At 39.5% G+C, this 23364-nt stretch overlaps 1 protein-coding gene across 3 annotated transcripts; it reads right to left on the minus strand.

The window, feature by feature from the left end:
- Positions 1 to 1461: 1461 nt before the first annotated feature.
- Positions 1462 to 21475, minus strand: rbms1a (RNA binding motif, single stranded interacting protein 1a). 3 transcript variants are annotated; one of them, XM_057362115.1, is made up of 14 exons: positions 21104 to 21475; positions 15856 to 16022; positions 9248 to 9306; positions 8780 to 8871; positions 7725 to 7882; positions 7557 to 7636; positions 7370 to 7476; positions 7098 to 7144; positions 5400 to 5487; positions 5257 to 5307; positions 4245 to 4355; positions 4040 to 4120; positions 3821 to 3902; positions 1462 to 3322 (listed from the first exon to the last, which is right to left on the minus strand). In XM_057362115.1, the coding sequence occupies exons 1-13, from the start codon at positions 21155 to 21157 to the stop codon at positions 3825 to 3827; spliced, it is 1173 nt and encodes a 390-aa protein (XP_057218098.1). In that variant the 5' UTR covers positions 21158 to 21475; the 3' UTR covers positions 1462 to 3322; positions 3821 to 3824. The 3 variants fall into 3 exon arrangements, with proteins under 3 accessions (XP_057218098.1, XP_057218097.1, XP_057218096.1); XM_057362114.1 differs by having other exon boundaries at positions 3821 to 3899; positions 7361 to 7476; XM_057362113.1 differs by having other exon boundaries at positions 7361 to 7476; positions 21104 to 21474.
- Between the last annotated feature and the right edge of the window lie 1889 nt (positions 21476 to 23364).

Raw genomic sequence — 23364 nt, forward strand, 5'->3', positions numbered from 1 at the left:
TAGAGTCTATGCTTATTAGACAGTGGAAAATACACATACACAGAGAGAGAGAGACACATGCAAGGTGCCTGCGAGTCTTAGACATAATCTCCTGGATTTATGATAAAACCCTGCAGGCTGATATTACAAAGGGCCCATCCGCACTCATTCCGGCCGCTCTCGGCTGAAGAGGTGCGAAATCACTTACTAAAGTGATGACAACAAAACGGACATTACCTCAGCATAAACAAGAATACTCTAGTTTAGCAATGGTTGAATCAAGGCAAAGACACGATTTATTAAAGTTTACATGTGCTTGTGCACAGTTTGTGAATTAGACAACACCGCCATCTGCTGGTCTAATTACAGTTGCTGTAATAATTTGATATTTGCATGTTTTGAAAAACATTTCTGATGTCATTATATTACGGTGTTGTGTGTGATGTTAAACACATTACTGTGGTGTCTAAAGCTGTTCTGGGTGTTTCTAGGGTGTTGTTAAATTGTCACTAATCTTTGTGAAAAAAAATCTGCAAAAATTCAATTTTTCATTTAGTAAAGCAACGTGACACAAATTCTCAATATATATATAAACAATAATAGTGATTCCTCCCTAAGAAACAACCAATAATAATAGATAAATCTTAAATTTTTGACAGTCAGAAGATATTCATTTTGTAGCTTTACAGCACCACCTGCAGGTGACGTGCACACTGGATGCGTTTATTTAAAAATAGAGCTAAATTAATTAAAGTACCAGTTTCTTTAACTGTATTTCACAGTAAAAGTAATGCCGATTATGATTTTTACATTCAAGCAACCAGAAGTATTCTTAACTCTGCCAGAAAATCCAAGAATTTCCTAGAGGGTTTTTGGTGGCTCCCGCACAAGCATGCAGTCATACAGCTGTGAAATCACCCGTCATTCTCACCAAGTTTAATTTAAGTTACTAAAATTAATACTTTGAACTTGCGTTTTTGTTTATTAAAATCAATTAAAAACTAGTAAAAGTAAAGTTAAAACTATAATAACTCTGATTCCCACTCAGACGCACAAACACACAGTTATAACCCCAGCAAATGTTTGAGCTCTTTTAATTTGAAAAAAGTTTCTTTTCACAACAGAAAAATATAGAAAAAAAACATTTAAATAAAAAATGAGGGGAAAATAGAAAAAGAGCACAAAAGCAAAATTTTATTTCTGGACGTGCAAGTGGCAAGTTTACAAAATAAACCCATTTGTAAAAATTCAGCATTTCAACAACAGTCTTGTAAGTGGATAATTAACCTTCAGAAACTTTTATTTTGACAGCTGAAATAAACCGTGGCTGTCCACAGAAAGCATATGTGCTGCTCTTTGACACACATTATTCATCATGATAAAATTTCACTTTGGTTGATCAAATCAGGCCTCTAAACACAGAGGCTACAGCAAACAACGAAACATCCAGAGAAGGTAATTTATGGTTGTTGTTTTTTTGTAAAAAAAAAAAAAAATGACACAAGCCTTTTTTGCGAATCATATCGGGAAGAAAATGGACAACAAAACTCGACAGAAAATTCTCCACACAAACAGAAATTCTCCACACAGTCAAGCTCAACACCACAATGCAATGTAAAAACAACAAAAACGACAACAGAAAGACATACAGATACAGAAACACAGATGAAATATTAAAGAGAAGGACAAATAGACGCATTAAAGATGAAGTTCTGCATGACACCAGCTCCCGAGCCGGTGCTTTTACATCTGATCGGACAGGATAGACCTGCAACCCGACCAATCAGAAAACAGATACAACTCTTGAGGTAGATCAAAGGTCAACCTGACCTGCACATCTAAATACACAATCACACACAGAATTCGGCTAAACTAAATGTATTAAAGACGACAGGCTTGTTTACAACTGTGTTATGAATCTGTTAGTAAGTCATCCCTTCTTCCTGCTCAGAGATGTTCTTGAGTCCACATTTATGAAAACTAGAGTAAAGCTGATAGCAAAGCCTGAGGAAAACAGATGCAAATTTCCAGACTACCATTCCGTTTTTTTCCCCCAAAATCCACTGCAGTAGTCCATACTATTGTAAAGTTTTCAATAGCAGGCAAGAAAAAGTCTTTGGTGGAAAGTGTCATAGTTGCCTTCAAGTTGCATGTTTGTTATATTGTTTTATTGAACTATGATCGAAGAACTGAATAATTGATCAGATTCAGAAGTTTTGTGGATCTTTTTCTCTGCTAAACTGTGATTTCATACATTTCCAAATTGATCCGTTGAGCATTAAGATTTATGGATCTTTCTGCAAATTACAGAGTGCTGAATTTGATTATTTTCTTGCAAAGTAGAAAATCCTCCGCTATTTAAGTAAATTTATACATTTCCTACTTACTACCTAATGAAACATTGCACTCCTGTCTTGTTATGAACATCAAAGAAATCCTGATGTGTTTGATGTCTTCGAAAAATAAATAAAAAATGGCACGAAAAAACATCACAACCAGCCTAAAACAGAAGGAAAAATGTAAGCTTGCCCAAATCCCTTTATTAGTACCACCCACCACCCACACATACCTCAACTAGTTTAAGCCCACCCACTCAACCCAAGCAGTCATGCCCCACCAAACCCCGCCCACCCACCTAATCTTCATCTCAACATTAGCTTCTATATCTACCAGACTTTACACGTGGATTCAATAAAAAACGTATCCACAACAGACACACGGTCCCTGAAACAAAACGTCTTCAGAGCAAAATAAAAAAAGTAAAAATTAAAGCTTTTGCTTTTAGAGACAGGAATAAGGACCAATAGCCAGCAAGCATTACATCATTCTAAACCCCATCCACTACTAAAGGCAAAAAGTGGAAGACCAAAAGCAAACAAAAACCTCTTCATTTTGATTGCAACGTCAAATATTTTGTCTATAAAAACATATTAAAAACCATATTTAAAAAAATGTCATGCATCGAAAGGTCTCTTCACCATCAGCGCTCTCTACATTATTCACAGACATGGTCTGTGTAAATAGTCCTTGGTAAAAAATAAGCATTTGCCATCTTCTCCTTCCTTTTACTAGCAAAATAAAACTCTGCTCCCCTTTGTATGTCCATAGATGGTGAAATATTGCCTTGTCTTGGTTTGTTGAAGAAAACATTTGCACTTTCAAAAGAGTTTTCTGAGGTTTCTCGTTGATTGTGTGAATCAGTTGATTAAACTGTGGACACATTTTCTGAAACCTGTGCACGAGCGTCACTTCCTCTGATGTCACTTCCTCTAAAAGAAAGCAGAAGCTGTTACCATAGTAACTAGAAGCGGACTGTGTCTGGCTTTGACCACAGACAGTTAACCTGCAAGCAGACAAAACACAGAATCAGCCTCAAGAAACAATTCAGCATTTTTTTAATATTTATTAATAAATACCAACTTCATTTATTTCATTCATGGCTGTTCAATATTATATCGATCTAAGAGCTATTTCTTATTTTTTTACTTGTGCTACAGCAAATTAATGCATAGCAATCATTTAAGATAATTATTTCTGTATTCTGCATTTTATTCTGCAGCATTTTATTCAACTTTATTGTATAGACCAATATTCATCGGACGTGCGCGCTGGGACTGCAGTTAACTTCCGTGTTTGGCTAGTGTACAATAATATAACTATTTATATTTTATTTAATTAATGTTCATATTAATTTAGATTATTATTTTACCGTATAATAATTGTATTAAATTGCCTAATTTCTAGATATGAAAAAATATTTTGAAAAATATATCTTAAATAAAACATAAAAATATATACGTAATATAACAATATGAATGCAATAACAAAAAAATTTAATTACCGTTTTATTGCTTGTTGGGTTGGAAAGGATATGATAAAGGGTCAGAAGAGGAAATCTCTTGCGGCTGTACACTAGTTTCCTGCTAAAATGATCAGACACAAAATTACATTTTCATCTGGACAAAAGAATAACCAAATCCAAAATAATTGGTTCAATAAAACAACAACAACACACAAACAAGGATCTGCATTATAAATGCAACTGAAGTACAGAACTGACCTCAGACGGGATAGCAGCTGGCTGGATGTGGGCGTATTGAGGGATGTAAGCTCCTGGCATGGCTGTGTTGGCAGGAATAAACTGCAGAAGAGCAAAATCATGAATTGTGTGGCTTTATTAAAAACACAGGTGCTGATATTACTTATTAATTATCATATACGCTCATGCCACAAGAGCGCAAGCTGTGTGAGAGGATCGTACGTACGGTTGCAGTGCCGCCCAGAGAGAGATGGCCCATCTGCTGGGCGAGGGGAGCCAACATAGCGGACGGCTGCATTGACATGGGATGTTCCATAGAGGGCGACAGAACTGCTCCCTGCAGTGGAGATGTGAGGACATAATGAAAAAACAAGTACTTGCCAACTACAGAGAAAGAGAAGGAAACTATTCAAAGAGAAAGAGAAGGAAACTATTCAAAGAGAAGGAAACTATTCAAATACAATTGCAGTGCAAACCAGAGAAATGTTGCCCACATTGGGATAGACGTAGTAAATACTACATTTAATTCATTCTAATCCTAAAGTCAACACTGCAAGAAAAACTGATGTACTTTCTCAATACATGTTTCCAATCTTATTGGGAACGATTCATCAATGCATATTTAATCAAAAATGTGTAATCTTTCAATAAAATGTCAAAACTTGCTCTCTCTCTGACATCACCAAGCCCACAAAGGCTCTATACTAATTGCTCACGATTCAATCGATTCCACCTGGATAAAGTTACACTCTGAAATGCATCACATTACGCAAGTAAAATGAGTCGTGAGTGTGATTTCACATTGACGTCACACACACACATCCATCTGACTCATGTAAAAGTGGTATTATATCGTATGGAACGGGGGTGATGAAGACAGTGAGTAACAAAGACAAAAGCTTAAAGGGATAGTTCACCCAAAAATGAAAATTCTGTCATTATTTACTTTTTGTTCCAAACCTGTATAAACTTCTTTGTTCTGCTGAAGACAAAGGAAGATATTTGGAAGAATGTCAGTAACCAAACAGACCTCATCCCCCATTGACTCCTATAGTATTTATTTTCCCTGCTATGGCAGTAAATGGGGGATGAGATCTGTTTGGTTACTGACATTCAGCAGAACAAAGAAGTTTATACAGGTTTGGAACAATCTGAGGGTGAGTAAATGATGACAGAATTTTCATTTTGGGTGAACTATCCCTTTAAAGAGAGAGAGAGGCAGAATCATTGGATCTTACTGGGTGCTGCATGATGTAAGGCTGATGTGGCATCCATGAGGGATTCTGTACCTGGAGACAAACATACACAGATGTTAGATCAGGTAGCAGGTGCTGATATCAACATAGCGTGAATGTGAAGTGAGACAGGTGAGGAAGAGTACCTGGTAAGTGGACATGGGAGAGATGTATGGAGACATTCCTGGCTGAGCCATCAAACGGTTCCCCATTGGGTAAGGAGCAGCATAGTACCTGTGAGACATAGAATTAAAGAATCAATGAGTCTCGTACCTCATAATACATTGTAATGAGCTTGGTGAAAATATTTCAGGTATTTTGAGAGAGATTTTGATAACAAATATACTTCTGAAGAGTACTGATAAATATAAGTCTAAATTCTAATTGCATTCAACTATTTTATTTAATATTTGTTTGTGCTTTGGATTTTGTATGAAATATGCTAGTGTCTAAAGTAGTGCTGTCAAATCGATTGATCACAAGTAATCAGTTGTTTATATAATAAATGTGGGTGTGGCATGTATATTTATATGTATATAGACGGTTTTATCTTAACAACATAAACAACAAACCGAGAAGAACCGTTACTTGGCTAAACTTGTCTCTCCAATATTTTGAATTTAGATTCCTATACCAAGCTCAACCGCTAGATGTCAATGTACCATACGGCTCGTTTAAATGCGACCGAACTACAGGACCCATTCAACAAATTGTTTATTTAATAAAATGAACATACAACCGAATTCAACAAATCGTTTATTTAATACAATTATAATACAGTAAAATAATAATACAAATTAAAATGAACATAAATTAAATATAAAATAGTTATATTGTTAGACACTAGCCTAACACAAATCGGAAGTTAACTGGTGGTCAGGTGCGCGTCTGATAAAACAGTTTATATAAATAGACAAACATATACGTATGTATATATTTAAATAGAAGTAATACATATCAGAGGTGTCAAGTACATTTTTCAAGCATCCTTATCAGGGCATTTTTATTTTAGGAAAATTTTTACTTCCCTACATTATAAAGCACACATTATACTTTTTACTTTGCCACATTTCATTAAATACAATTTCCTTTAATACTTAAGTACATTACAAATCTATTATCTTACTTTTACTCAAGTAATTTTACATAATTTTTTTGAGTAAAATTGCTTGAGTAAAAGTAAGAAAGTACTGTGATTTTTAATATACATCTTTAATGTAAAAATTGTTATGTATTTATCAAATGTTGTTGAGTAAAAAGTATGATATAGGCTATGCGTTATAATGTAGGGAAGTAAAAAACACTCATATGAAGTACACATACTTGATCCTTGAGAGTAAAAATACTCAAGTACTTTAGACCTCTGATACATATTTATTCATAATGTAAATTATATTTAAATATAGATTTATATATATTTATGTAAATATTTGTTACATATACACATATGTATGTGTGTGCATTTATATGCACAACACACACATATATTATATAAACACATACATTTATTTTGGAATCACGATTAATCGATTAATTTAAATTAAGTTCAAGTTCAAAGTTTATTCGTCACATACAAAACCATACATAGTACGACATGCAGTGAAATGCTTTTTCGACTGTCCCGAATAGTGTAGAAAAAGAGATAGGAAAGGAAGAAAGGTTAAACTATATATATAAAAATATAAATAGTGTAGGGGAGTGGGGAAGTGTCCATGTAAAGTGCAGGTGCTGTGCAATATATGTATGTATGTTTTATACACTAGGTGTGGTATAGGAAGAGAATTCTTATTGCTAATAAGAGTTACGATTGCTATTCCTTTAGGACACAAGAAGTGGTTTCTTACCCATTCTGAAGGGCAGTATTGGGGTCATAGGTCAAGGTCATTCCACTCTAAAAAAGTACAACAATTGTTTTTAGTGGTTGACATTAGTCTGCAGTTAAAATATGTAAAAAAAATGACATTTGCGTAAGCCAAAATAACTAGAACCAAACAATGCATGATGTATGATGTCATACGTAGTTACAAATATAAATGGCTCTTTTCACATCATGACACACCCCTCGCCGTCTGTCAGCCTCAAGCACGCAAATAGAAACAGGACTTACTAGTCTCACCTCGGCGTCTCGTGTCCAGGATCTGCCGTTGGGGATGTATTTAGCCTGACTCTGTCTCTTCTTCTGCCCACCATCAGCAAACTTACACAATAACGGCTCTGATGCACCTGTAATGCGCACACACATCATCTCATTTACTGTACTGAACACTGACAAAACTATAATATGTCCTTGTGTGTGTATTTACCAAGCATTCCAGAGGAGGATTTAATGAACTTCCCATTGAAGTGAGAGATCACAGCATCACATTTCTCTGTGGACTCCATCCTGTAAATAAAGAGAGAGAGAATGACACATCCGCACAGAGAAACAAAGTATCTGACAACGTTTCACACATGAAGAGATTGTCGCTGACCTGGCGAATCCCACTCCCCGGCTGACTCCGTTAGTGTCGCGGAGGATGCGTGTGGAGATGACCTGTCCGAAGGGTTTGAGGAGGTTCTCCAGCTCCTGCTCATCCATAGAAATGGGCAGGTTGGACAGGTACAGGTTAGTCGGGTCCTGCTCCTGTTGCTGTATTCAAACAATATACAGTAAAACACACGGGATGATGTTACGTAATGTTAAAATGTCATTCAAAACCCACTTTAATTCAGTTATGTAATGTATTTCAAAGTGAAACACGATATGAGATATACCATGGAAAAAAGGTAGGGTACTAGAACTAGACGAAAGATTGCAGATCTGGTTGACTTTTCTTTTGATGTGAGTGCTTTGCGACAACACCATACAATTTCAACAAGGGAGGTTTAAAATAACAAAAGTCAATTAAATTTCTATAACGCTTTTCACAATTTTGTTGCATTGTTGGAAAGCAGGTTTACATGCATATAGAAAAATGTAGTTTTGAATAAGAAAATATACAGAAAATATAGAATACATGGTATTATTGCAATTTTCGAAATATGTCATACTTTGACGAAGCTGTAGTTTGTAACTGGAATTTTCTTTTTATAGTGCTTATATATCAAATTTGTCGTGGGAGAATATGACATTTGATTGGCTCAAAGCAGTGTCTCTGCAAGCTATTCTACATGTATCAGCAGAAAAATGGGAACGGCCAGGATTAGACGTCATTCCTCAACACATGACCATCAAATGCATTTGCACGCTACACACACCACACACTGGAAAGTGGGAGAGTAAAATGCTGACAACAGAAAGGAAGAAAAAGGGGGCAGATGAAAAATTGAAGATGCAGGCAGAAGCGCTCGGCAGAACCTGCGAGAAGGTCACTGCAGGATTGCTGCAAGCGTACTTCTCTGCCGCACAATGTGCACAGAAAATGTGTCTGAATGGACGAGTGAAAAGGAAGAGAGACAAAAGCGGTTATTTCCTAAACGATCGACACAGACGGGGCATGAACAAGATACGCAGACAAAAAAGGAAGTGATGTCAGCGTTGACTCACCTTGGCCATCTGAGCCTGAACGCCAGTTGTCTTAAGTGCTGCAACGGCTTTTTGTGCTGACACAGGACTGTCAAAATCCACAAACCCATATCCTACGAAAACGACACAATGCTTTACCACACACACAATATCTAATCTATAGCAAACCACTAGACCAAACACACATCCTTACTCTGGGAAATGTTGAGGCCACATCATCATATAACTGAAGTCATTGTTTGAGGTTATATTATGACTATTTCATATGCAGGTCCTACAATAAGCATGCTACAATGATGGTACAGTATAACATATCAGACCATAATTATATATAAGATGATAAAAATCAAGCTGTCCAAAGAGCTTTATTCCTTTTTATTGAGTTTTAGTTACTTGCCAAAGCCAATTTGGCGCTTATCAAATGTTCATGTTAGACCTCGGTTACACACAACAGTTAGGTACAAGTAAACATAGAAGTACATGACAAACCTTTGCATTTGTTTGTAGTCTTGTCAAGTATGGCTTTGGTGGACACGATTTTACCGTATCTGTTTACAAAGAGAGCAAAACAAGTGAGGTTAACCACGGGCTCAGCTCTCCAAGTCAGTCGGCGTGTTAAATGACGCTACAGCGCAGGAATTCATGACCTGCAGGACATGAAACTCAAGATCTTCAATAATCACAGAGCCTAGAAAGAATAACACCACCCAAAAGAGCTCTCAAAGTCCTTTTTAAACACATTTAATGCAGAAACAAAGGGCTGATTGTGACAGAATCATCCGCAGACACTTGATGCCGTCACTCCGGGTGCTGAGTGACAGACAAACTCACGGCTTAGCGCGTGTGTGTGTGTGTGTGTGTGTGTGTGTGTGTGTGTGTGTGTGTGTGTGTGTGTGTGTGTGTGTGTGTGTGTGAAGGAAACAGTGTTAAAGGGATAGTTCACCCAAAAATAAAATTCTTTCATCATTTACGCATCCATCGTGTCTGAATATGACTTTATTTCTTCTGCAGAGCACAAAAGAAGATATTGGTAACCAAACAACATTGTACCCCATTGACTTCCATTGTAATATATCTTCTTTTGTGTTTCACAGAAGAAAGAAAGACCATACACAGGTTTTAAACAGACAAAATGGGTAAATAAATGACAGAATTTTTATTTTAGGGTAAGATACCCGTTTAAAAGTACAGTTAATAGTACAATTAAATGTTGTATAAATTATTACTAGATACTGCATGAAGAAAGCTTTCACAGTTGTTATAACAGTTCATTCATCACACAGGTAATATAAGGTCAGATCAAGCACATTGCATTGTGGGATACAGTCATACGTGAAGCTCTCTTATACCCTGCACGTTTCTGGAAATATTAGGTCATCCATATTTTGCATGGAGACAGAAAATTTGCATAGTGTGCATGCACAGTACACACACTGCACGCTTGCCAACACAGTCGTACGCTATAATGAACACAGCCGATGTGTTTATTTTTGAGGCTTTCCCTTTTATTTATTTTAATGTGTGGTAAATAGAAGTGACAGAAAAGAGGGTGTGATATTAACACAACATGGGAGTCATGGAAGACATGCGCTAACCGCTACACACGAATTGGAACGACTGTGTTTCTTGCGAATGTATTCACATTTACGCAGGATTAGATTTATTGACGCGTCCCTCACGAGGCTTGCGAAAGCCGTGACAGTAGTGCTGACTGCAAAGGGACTATTTTTCATTCCCCTCCACCAAGGGCCCTATTTTCGACTGTCATATATATAGAGAAGCATTTCCTGGGCTTAATAAATAAATGTTTATTCACGCACAGTGTGACGTTGGCAGTGCTGCGCAAGCAAACGCTTGGTGTGAAAAGGCGTGTCCCGTGACACAAGGGAGGGAAAAGCAGAGCCAATCGTGTTCCGCGTGCGGATCACAAGCCTTCACGAGCTGGAGGACCACATGACCTTGCCCCTGACCCGTACGCTCGAGCGGGGAGGCCCCGTTTCCTGCCCCCACCGGCAGAATTCAGTCAGCGACTCCCAAAGCGACGCTGCGTTTCTGCCTGATGCGGATCAAGCAAATCAATCCGCCACTCTGTGATTAAAACGGCTCCGGAAAGCGAGGTTACAATGTCACGCGAGACCTCAAAGCTGAACGGACACATTCCATACGGCAATTTAACTGAAATATAGAGGCGCTGGTAACAAGCATGAATTCAGTGGTATTGTGTGTACAGTTGGAATGCACGTATGACCCCGGCTTCACTTTTAACCAGGACACAAGCCAAGAGGATTATGGGCCCCCCAACTGTCTCTTTACAATCAATTCGAGGGATTACCATGGCGATGGCTGTTCTCCCGGGGGCTGCGAGGGGTAAATTAACCCACGGTGGGAATCTTTGAATGGAGCACACACAGGATCAAGGCGCCACTGCTGTAAAAGCCCTCTCACGCAGTTATAAACACACACACATTTACGAATAATATAATGTTGTGTTAGATACGACACACTGATGGGAAACAACGTTAACAAAACTAGATATTCCACTGGGTGCAGCGGCATTAAAATTAGCGGCTGCCGTCTCGCAATATTTTAGGGGAACTAAGCAACGCGACAAATGTTTGGAAACATTCGCTGAACTCTGTGATAGCCGTGCGACTTTTCCTGCTTCAGTTTTTGCTGAATCACGGCTGCTGGCCTAATATTGCAGGCATTGCTCACACACTGGTCTGGTATGAACCAGCGGATCACAAACACACACTGTGGAAGATTCAGATGGTGACATGTGAAGAACTCGTGTAGCCACAAGCCAAGAAAGAGAGAGAGAGATCTGATATGAATAGGGGATTCTACATAAACTATATCTGCCATTTGTGAAAAGGTCATGCTTTGAGCTAAATGTAGGAATAGTATATTGTCATGGCTCTGCTTCTTTAGTCATGTTTTTCTTGGTCCTGTAGCAGAGCCATGACAAAGTCTTTGGTTATGTGTGGAGAGAAACTTATTGTTGTCCTTTGGACAATAATATACTTTCTCTCCAGTGTCTTGTCATTGGCCCCATTCCTCTCGTTTCCTTGTCATCTTCCCCTGAGTGTTTAATTACCCACACCTGCCCCGTGTCATTATTCCTCGTTTGTCTTCCCTATATACTGTATATCCTCTTGTTTCTTTGTCCTGTGCTCGTTCGTTGTTCTTGTTCCTGTCGGTCCCAGTGTGCTGTTTAATATTCTGAGTCTTGTCAAGTCTTTTAGTGTTTTGTTATAGTTTGTCAAGTGTTTCTCAGTTTAGTCCAGTTTTAGTCAGTCTATGTTCTGTTTGAGTTTTTCCTGTTTTCTTGATTTACCCCATCGTGGGTTTTTGTTTTGTCTATTTGTTTAATAAATATATTCTTTGTTAACCCCTTCACTGCTGCCTGCATTTGGGTTCTTCTGCCAATCCGTGACAGGTCTGTAGACACCTCCCCGGACGCCCTCCTTCCTCGCTTGCCACGGAGGGTCGTGGACGGTGGAGATGGATCGGCGGAGCTGGAGGTGGGCGGAGCTGAGTCCCCCAAGTTCACGGTGGCCAGGAGAGGTCTTTCCGGGACAGTAGCCAGCGGAGAGGATACCCAGGATGGCGTAGTGGGCCATGGTTCGTCCCGGTTGACCACGTACCTGAGCATGTCACCAAAGTACAGGGGACTCAGCATCCTCATCTCGCTGGGCTTGAGGGGTTCGGTGAGACAGCGTTAAAAATTACGGTAAGTTCCTTCTAACCGAACCCGTCTCTGCCGCCGCATCCAGGAAGTACGGGCAAACTCCCGTACCCCCCGATCCCCCTGGCGAAGCCCGAACAATAACCGGGTCTGGCGGGCTCGCAGGGAACTGTCCATACCTGCTGGGTTCGTATCGGCTCGTGTATTNGACAAGACTCAGAATATTAAACAGCACACTGGGACCGACAGGAACAAGAACAACGAACGAGCACAGGACAAAGAAACAAGAGGATATACAGTATATAGGGAAGACAAACGAGGAATAATGACACGGGGCAGGTGTGGGTAATTAAACACTCAGGGGAAGATGACAAGGAAACGAGAGGAATGGGGCCAATGACAAGACACTGGAGAGAAAGTATATTATTGTCCAAAGGACAACAATAAGTTTCTCTCCACACATAACCAAAGACTTTGTCATGGCTCTGCTACAGGACCAAGAAAAACATGACTAAAGAAGCAGAGCCATGACAGAAGCCCCCCCTTTAATGAGCACCTCCAGGTGCTCACCAAGGGGTAGACGGACAGGACAAGGAAGACTGAGACAAAGACAAGACCAGACAAAACATGGAGAACAGAATCAGTGGAGACAAGACAAAATAACAAGGGACTAGGGTGGGACATCAAAAAAACAAACATGGGAGGGGGGTGGGGCAAAACAAGAGTTCACGGGGGGCAAACCAAAAGGGTTGGGGGGAACAGTCCCAGTCCCCGGCTGCGCTTGAGGGCGCGGAGTCCTGGGGGACTTAGGAGGAGTCCTGGGGGGAACAGTCTTTGGCCCTGGGAGTCTCCCAGGGACCGGCTGGAAAGGGCTGGGCGCCGGCTGGAAGGCCGGCTGGACAGGCTTGACGCCGGCTGGAAGGCCGGCTGGACAGGGCTTCGACGCCGGCTGGAAGGCCGGCTGGACAAGCCGGCTGACGCCGGCTGGAAGGCCGGCTGGACAGGCTTGACGCCGGCTGGAAGGCCGGCGGAAGGCTGACCCGCGGATCACCGTACGACCACAAGACTTGACAACGGCCTGACACACACACACAACACAACACTATACAGCACGACAACACCACACCACTATACAGCACGACAACACCACACCACTATACAGCTCACCACAACACCACACCACACAACACAACACACCACTATACAGCACAACACCACACACAACACACCACCACAGGACACAACACAACACACCACTATACAGCACAACACCACACTATACCGCACAACACCACACACACACACACAACACCACAACACACCACTATACAGCACGACACACCACCACACCACACAACTATACAGCACAACACCACACGACACACCACACCACTATACAGCACAACACCACACTATACCGCACAACACCACTATACAGCACAATACCACACTATACCGCACAACACCACACAACACAACACCACTATACAGCACAACACCACACTATACCGCACAACACCACACAACACAACACCACTATACAGCACAACACCACACTACACCGCACAACACCACACAACACAACACCACTATACAGCACAACACCACACCACACAACACATCACTCAACACCACTATACAGCACAACACCACACCACACCATACCACACAACACCACATACACAACACACCACTATACAGCACAACACCACACCACACTATACCGCACAACACCACATACACAACACACCACTATACAGCACGACAACACCACACCACTATACAGCACGACACCACACAACACAACACTAAACACAGCACAGCACAAAACAACACAACCCAACACAACACAGCACAAAACGACACAACCCAACACAACACAACCCAACCCAACCCAACACAACACAACACAACCAGCACAACACAACACAACACAACACACATAAACAAAAAGTCTTTTAGTGTTTTGTTATAGTTTGTCAAGTGTTTCTCAGTTTAGTCCAGTTTTAGTCAGTCTATGTTCTGTTTGAGTTTTTCCTGTTTTCTTGATTTACCCCATCGTGGGTTTTTGTTTTGTCTATTTGTTTAATAAATATATTCTTTGTTAACCCCTTCACTGCTGCCTGCATTTGGGTTCTTCTGCCAATCCGTGACAGTATATACTATTATTATTTTCGGTTTTTCTAAATTTAGTATAGGTATGTGTTTAGGTAAAATGATCATTTTTGTTTGATTCTGTGAACTACTAACAATATTTCTCCCAAATTTCAAATAATTTTGTTTGCATTTATTTGCAGAAAATGAACACCGGAGAAACAGGTCAAAACAACAGACCTCAAATACTGCAAAGAAAACAAGTTCATATTCACTTTTAAGCAATACAACAGTAATATTTGTACATATATGTAGGAAACTTTCAAGAAAAAATATGTGATAACCTCAATTTTTATCACATGTGTCTTGTCATGTTGTCAGTCTTTCACATTGCTGTTGGATGACTTTATGTCACTCCTGAGGTTTGATTTGTTGAAATTCAACAGACACTGGACTGAAATGGACACAACACATTTGGAAATGCTGATTAAATTAAAATATGGAATGGTCTCTTCATTTTTTCCACTGCTGTATATCCTATAATTCAATGCACATACTGTATCCCACAACTGAGTGCACTCGGTATGACCTCCAGGGTGATGAATAGCCCAGAAATAATATCAACCACAGAGTGATAATATTGACTTAAGATATTACACAAAAGTGAATTAAAAACGAAAAAATAACCTTTTTAGAGCTCAACACCACTCGCTGTTTTAAAGAAGCAATGCGATTAGTTCATAGTGATGATAATGCAGCAAGTTTTATAGTCCTGTTTCACATACTTAAAAAATGAACAACTTACTTAAATTACATTTATAATGAAATTAAACATGTTAAATAAATACTATAGAAAATAAGTGATTTACAGTGCAACTACACAATATTCTGTAAGCAGTAAGCTATGTAGCATTTCAATAGAGCCCATAATATCAGCAACGTGGGTGGTGAGGTTTAACTGGATATTAGTGGTGAAGAAAGTTGAATTGTTGTGGATGTTTTCAGGGTAAACAGGCTCATGAGGGTTTGACCTCATTCTTACAACCTCACATATTCAGGCTGCTGACAGACACCTGCTAAAATCTCACACTATAAATAAAATACACAAAAATAAAATGGCATTTGTCATACGTTTACACAATTGATAATCTGCATCAACAATGCAAAGGTCATGGGTTGGAAACCCAGGGAACACACTGAAAATATACCTTGACTGCACTCTAAGTCAGTTTGTATAAATGTTTGCTAAATGCATATACGTGAATGCAATGACTGTCAGAAGAACATGACAGCAACCGCTGCCTAAAATACTCACGGCTGGCAGAGTTTGACAAGGTCATGATCGGTAGTTCCTGGTGGTAACCCGCGGATGTAGAGGTTTGTTTTGCTTAGTTGCTCCCAGCCGGTCGTGCTGCTGCTACTACTGCTGTTGTTGGTGCTCGGACTGGGCGGGGCCATGGGGTGGGTGGGTGGAGCAACCGGCTGTCATGGAGAAGAACAACAATTTCATTGATTTGATGGAATGCAAAAGCTCAACCAATAGCATAAACTCTGTTTGAGCGACCAATGATTTGTGCAGTTTTGTTTGCTGAAACACAGAAAATGAATACCTTCTCATTCTTCCTTCATTATTTAACTCTTTGTCCTTAAGTTTATGATTAGAAAATCTTCACTCATTGAGACATTACAGGTATTAGAGCAAAAAGATAATACTCCTCTCTCTCTCTCTCCTCAAACATCAGGGCCAGTCCATTTGTCATGATGATATCTATAACTCTATCTGTAGCTGTGTGAACTGGTGTTATTATTGCACGTTCAGTCATCGCCAGTGAGTCTACCCACATCCCAACTCCCCACAGTCTAATTCCCATTAAAGCAAAGCACAAACAGGCCTACAGGCACATTCAGCCTTTCAACACTCATATCAGTCCAATCTACGCGTTCTTCCAGAACTGAAAGTGCTGGGATTATTTTACTGGAAGAAAGCCCATTTAACACTGCAGAAATTCATAATGCGGCACCTACTGCTTTCAATTCGTGCCACATCGTGACATTTCTGTTGTTATTAGTAGTCCATTTTTAAGGTTGTTTCACATTTGTATGGCTTTCTTACATTTGATGGACAAAAAAAGAGAAATTTAAAAAGTATTGATGCCTCTTTTACACACTGTCAAGAAAATCACGATAAGGCTATAGGTGCATCATAGCGTTTTTAAGCAGCTGAACATGCTAGCGCTCTTCTGAGGATGTTCGAGAGCGTTGCGGAGGCGCTTCGCCTGCAATGATACGAAATATCCACGAAAGTAATGTGTCGCTAGCATCTGATTTTGCAGATTGGTTTGCGATTTGTTTTATTAAAGTCCCCCTGCAGTCTATAATTTTGTCCCTAATTGTTGACCATCGAAATTACATATTTAAACTTTTTCCCTGTGAAAATATTTTTTCCTGCCTTAAAATAGCTTGAATGTAACTCTACACCAAAGCCCTTTTAAAAGGAAAGCCTGCAACCATTAGGCAAAAAAGCGTAACGGCTAATGCTAACGCCCTGGCTTCAGCGGAATGCAGGAAAGGAGACCGGATGCTAGTTTTTTGAATGGATGTCAATGGGTTTTGTTAGCCGTTACGGGATCTCCAATTGGAAGTATTACAGACTCTCCCATCTCTCCACTTAATCGCATTCGGCAATTCCACAGTGCTAAAACAGAAAAAGAAACTGAGAGCTGACATAGCAGTGCAGCGATTATTTTAGCCCAAATCTATGCAACATCTTTGCATATTTATGCCTCAAACTGCTGATCCACAGGGGTCAAATAAGTTGATGTGATTGGTTACAGGTTATGAAGTCATTAACCAGAGGCCGTTTCAAACAGCATTTTTTTTAGAGGCCATTCACACGGAGACACGTTTACGTAAAGATTTGGTATCGTATCGGCGTTTCGTCCAGACTGAAAACCGTTATTTTTGAAACCGGGTCCCAGAGTGGAAAATCTGAAAACGCCACCCTTGCGTTTTCGTGTGTACAGCCGATCCGTATATTTTCTAAAACGATGATGTCATCACACCAGCACGCAAAGTTTATGCACATGCTCCTTCTTTGTAGCAGAATTACAGCACCACATACTGATTTGGCATGTATACTACATCGCTTTGAGTCGGTTTCAATGGTTTCGTGTGCACGCAGATATTTTCTTGAGACGACGCCGTGAAAAGGATGGCTTTTAGGATAGAGAAAGCTCTGGCTTCGTGTGGATGTGGCCTTAAACTGTCTTGGTAAACTGCAGTTTTATGGTTTGTCTTAAGACATATTAAAAACACCACATAAACATATAAACAACATTAAAAACTAGATTTTCACCACAGGGGGTCATCTGGTACAAATGTAGATACTCAAAGACCAGCAATAATATTAACTTCACTTGTATTGTTCAGTCATTGTACAAGTAGGATGAGATGGTTGGCGATGGCGAAATTTGTCCCATCCTCCTGCACTGTGATTGGACGGCTGAGTAAAAAGTGAAAGTAATGATGACAGCAGCATTTTGCTTAAAGTTTCTTTGCAACTGGAAAAAAAACAGAAAGCTCCTAGTGCTCAGTTTGGAATAAACTGTTGAAAAAAGTCATCATTTACTAAAGACTGTCGTGAGTGAACCGTTCAGTTTTGTGAACCAAATCAACAGATTCATTGAAATGACCAAACTACTCACGACAGACTAAATGATGACAGATGTTTTGGGTGAGCTATTCTTTTATGATGTGTTTACAAGGTCATGTAACCGCAACAACAATACATGGTCAGAACATTTAGTGAGGTATGCTTTTATTCATCTTTCAGTCCCAGTGGGACAACTGTTGGTTACAAAAAACATCATCAAACTCACTCAACTGCACAACACACTTAAACATTACAGTGATAGTTCACCAAAAAATGAAAATTCTGTCATCATTTATTCACCCTCTTGTTATTTCAAACCTTTATGACTTTCCTTCTTCTACAGAACACAACAGAAGATATTTTGAAGAAAGTTGGTAACCGAACAGCACTGGCCCTCTATTTACTTCTATTGTATGGACACAAAACCAATGCAAGTGAATGGGGTCCAGATAACAACATTCTTCAAAATATCTTCTTTTGTGTTCTGCGGAAGGAAGAAAGTCATACAGGTTAGAAACGACAAGAGGGTGAGTAAATGATGACAGAATTTTTATTTTTGCGTGAACTGTCACTTTTATGATGCCATAGAAGAGCCATTTTTGGAATCTGAATGTTTCCATAAAAAACCTTTGACACCCAAAGAAAATTTTGGTTTTACGAAAGCTTCGTTATGATGATAAAGGTTCTTTAGACTATATACAAAATAAATGGTGAATGGGTTTTTGGGTAACCAAAACTGGTTCTTCTATTGCATCCCCGAAGTTGTGATTTCTCTAGAACTCTACTTGAGCAGAGAGGAAGGAATGTTTTTCAGAGAACGATCATATGATGCAGCAGTGCTCCGGGATACAGGATGTGTGGGCCTCTCGCCCACCCCGAACAGTGGCCACCACAGCCCACATCACTGACTCACTTCCTGTTTCTTAGTCATTCATTAAAACGGCTTCATTTCTAACAGCCGTCACAAAATGGCTGCCTGTTAAACATCAGCGGGCAACTGTTCTTGTCCAGAATAAGTGACACAAAACAACAGACACGATTGGACCGCTGCTCTATAATGAAAGAATACACTTATAAACGTGTGTGTAAAAAGGAGCTCACTCACATGCGTGTTGTGTGTATATGTGGCCACACCACATAAAAGCCACCTGACTGTAACTCAGTGGGGTAAGTGGGAGTTCTCTGTTTTCTGACACACTGACCCATTTCCCCAGCAGCGCCTCACACACTTGTGCACTGAGGTGAAACTGGACGTGGCCCCATAAGCTTGTTAGTGTCTGCTAATTACCGAGGCAAGAGATAGTGCCACTTGTGGAAAACCACACACTCACAATGATTTGTGGGAACATAAAGCAGAACCGGATTGAGCCAACGGAAAAGGCTGGGGGACACAAAAAGAGCTAATCCACAAACTGAAATGAGTAAGGTGAACAGGATGGACAGATGGAGATAATGTCCCAGTTTCCGCTTCAATCTGTCAGATCACAGAAGGTCCCACATTTTCATTTTTTATTTTACCTTTCAACATTGAAAGCTATTGATTTTAGCGCTGTTGACTGCCTGAGGAACATCTTCCGTTTTATCAACAGGGAAAATCACAAAGTCATGGGAAGGGTAACCATGACATAGAAAAAGCAATGAGTTGGAGAGAGGGCAAAAAAGAAAGAGCCAGCAAGGCGGGGGATCACATTCAATATCCAAGCCATTTCTCATACGTCTGTGTGTCCCTTGGGTCCTGAGCTATGCGCTGTAGTCATCCTAGACCATATGGTTCCTATAAACTGTGAAATCTTGGAGCCCATTAACTTCTGCTACCTCCATCACAGCCATCCCTCTCTGAGAGCGCCATTTAAGCGCCTATGCAAATGCATGTGTAAATGTGTGATTTCACGCAGCGTGTGCGTGAGTGCGTCATAAGTTCCCACATTTACAGAAATGGAACGTATATGACAAGCTATGTTAAATATAATTTCACAGGCCACGCCCACCCGGTCCACTAATTATCGGATGCACTCATGAATATTACCTAGGCTGAGATTCTTCAGAACACACCCAACAATCGCCTAACGCAAGTTGCCATGGTAGACTTTCATCACAGACTCCTCTCATCCTCACCTCACCCATTAACACCAGCTCTGTGAATATTACTAACATTACTAACAACACTAACATTAGTGACGTACTGTACACTTTGTGACGCTTTAAAGCAAGACGACGAATTCATTCAAGAACATTAAAACCACACATCCTGGATGCATGCAAAAAACAAAATGTTGAAATGTAATAAAGTGGAATATCACTTTATTACAGTGTTATTGATGCAGTTATATTCCTGAGCTCACTGTAACATCCCAAAGTAAAGAGAAAGAAAAAGAAGCTGGTTTCCGGACTCCGGTTCCATCAATAGACTTTATAAATGCCGCATTGTGCCATAGTACAGTAAATAATGTTAATGTGTAAAAAACACACTAAATCTTCGACATCTGAATAAGCAAATCCATATATTCAGACGCCTAATAACGAACGCGGAATAATTAGTTAACCCGACTCAGAAGAGAATTAAGGTCGTATAACGTTACTCTAAAAGCAAAGTCTGTGTCTCAAAACCTTGTGAGCCGCCTATCTAGACAGCATTTTAAGGCCATTATTATTAGGTGTTTGCTGTTTTTATGCATTATTTTGAATCAGGTGAGCTCAAAAATGCTGTACATAGCCTATCTAGGTAGTACAGTTCAGTTGGTTTTATAACACAGCAGTTGTAAGCGTGCGCGCGCGCACTAACAAGAGGGGTAAAATACATTCTGTCCCAGGTAACGTTAAAGGATCTATAGACCCGCTGTGAGTCCACTCTATACATCTCATTATCTTTATCATCATCATCACCAACTGCATTGTGTCTCACTTCACCTACCTGCTTTCGGTATGATGGAGTTCTTAGTGGATTGGCCGTATTCGCGAAGATCATCCTGTATTCCCTTGCGTTATCTGACCCAACGATGAAAAAAAAACAGTCTACTCTCAAAATCAGATAGTTGATATTAGGTTACAGTAGAGACCAGCAGGTTTTCCACATCGCACTTTTAATGTTGGGATCGGAGTAAAGTGGTAATCCGTGCTCGAGGAGGCGAGATGTCTGCCAAATAATAATAAAAAAACCTCGCGTGATCGCGTTAACCGATGGTTTATTCCCACCTACGGTTGTCCAACCAGTTTCGGTAAATCGCCTGGTTCATTGATCTCGGTTCTGTTGCCCGCAGCGAAGACCCACCTACCGAGGACCGATCCATTCTGATGTCAGATAGCAGGGTGACGTATCTCATTCATATTAAGGACGCATACTTTCTCAAATACACATCAAAATATATGCATGCCGTCAATATTTGGTTGAAAACCACACGACGTTTCAAACTCTACGTGGACACACAGTCAAAGAGAGTCTTACATGTAGTACGCATTAAACGTCTCACCCGTAATGTGGTTTGGTTCAATCCCGCATGCATGCAACGCATTCCACAACCTCGCCATCAGATCCAGCTACAATACACACAGCCGTAGAAACACAACAGTAACCTGCAGGACAGTCCCACTTACAGATACTGCAACCAAATTAAGAGTTTCTTTACATTTCGATGTACCAAATAATAACTCAACTTTGTGAGATTCAAGAAACAAACCAAAATCCCACGATTTAATGACAGAGGTGTGAACTAGTTCCCCCCTGCAACAGTAATAACAAGGCTGAAATTAAATGACACCTCCTACAGTGTTGCCCAGGGCTTTTCTTATCTGCTGTTTGTCATGGTAATGTTCCTCTGTAATCACATTTCACAGCTTATATACTGACTGAAGGAACACCTAGTGTTATTCAATGGCAGTTTGCAATTTGGTGCAAAACAAATATTAAATTAACTGAAATTATACAATAGTGTTTAAAAGGAATTTAAAACGTGCGTGGGTCCTGAATCGACTAGTCTTTTAGCAGGGTAAATGATTTCTTATCCAGTCTGAATAAAAACTAAAAATAGTTTCTTTCATTCAAAAATTGCACCAGAGTCCAAAGTAGCATGTTTTTCCGTTAGTGTCATGTAACAGTTTGCATGTTTACTCTCTAACTAAAGGCGTGAAACTGTATTGCTCATTATTAGCACACAAGCACGCAAACACCGACTGATGATTTTTTCTCTTTATGAACTCTTCTCTGACTGAGGTTTCTTGTTCCATACGCATTAATGTGATGTATGTGAGAGTTTAGTGAGGCAGAAAACCAAAGTGATTCAGAGCAGAGGCCACAGAGCTCTGATTATGTGAAGAGCAGAACCAGTTTGTGTGACGGAGAAATAGACCAGCTGTACATTCTTCAAATCATGTTTTTTCATATTTTCTTACATTTAGTTATTTAATACAGAGTGGCAGCAATGTACTGAATCTGTAATATGCAAGTTGCATTTATTATAGCGTATTTGAACACAACAGTTCAGTTGACTAAGTAGTTTCAACAAAACAAACAACATATCTAAAATCAAACAAAACAGTAAAAAAAAAAAACATTAAATACATCAAACACTCAAACAGTAATAAAACAATATACCGTTAAAAATGTAGGGTTTTTAGGGTGTAACTTCAATAAAATGTCTCTTTTTTATCTGAAGGTGTATGCCTAAATGTTTGAATTTTAAATAGACAAAAATATACAGTATTTGTGCCAAAATATTGATGTACTGTATTGTGTACAAAATTTAGGTGGGAACTCTTTTTTACATTTTTGCGAAATTGAATTCTACTTAAAAGGTTCTTCACAGCGATGCCTGGACTATTTTTGGTTCCACAAAGAACCATTCAGTCAAAGGTTTTTTAAAGAACCATCTCTTTCTTTTTTATAATCTGAAGAACCTTTTTTCGCCACAAAGAACCTTTTGTGAAACAGAAAGGTTCTTCAGATGTTAAAGGTTCTTTGTGAAACCAAAAGGTTTTTCTGTGGCATCGAAGAAGCTTTTGAAGCATCTTTTTTATGAGTGTAGGCAAAGGCTGGCAACAGTAATGATCCTAAAGTATAATTTTACATTTATATTGGATTTTTAGTTAAAGCTTACCATAGTTACATTTGTGAGTTTCCATCATTTTAATGAGTTTGCTATTATTCTTAAATATAAAAAAAACTGGAGCAATTGACCC

Source organism: Triplophysa rosa, linkage group LG20 (assembly GCF_024868665.1).
Source record: "Triplophysa rosa linkage group LG20, Trosa_1v2, whole genome shotgun sequence".
Classification (NCBI taxonomy): Eukaryota; Metazoa; Chordata; class Actinopteri; order Cypriniformes; family Nemacheilidae; genus Triplophysa; species Triplophysa rosa.

Bases quoted from the DNA above. Each gene is read 5' to 3' on its own strand.
- rbms1a (XM_057362113.1), bottom strand. From the start codon at position 21,157: ATGATCTTCGCGAATACGGCCAATCCACTAAGAACTCCATCATACCGA. The intron at 7,637-7,724 runs GTCAGCGACAAT...CTTTATTTACAG, and splicing joins CGGGGAGTGGGATTCGCCAG to GATGGAGTCCACAGAGAAAT. The intron at 7,145-7,360 runs GTAAGTCCTGTT...GTACTTTTTTAG, and splicing joins GAGACGCCGAGGTGAGACTA to AGTGGAATGACCTTGACCTA.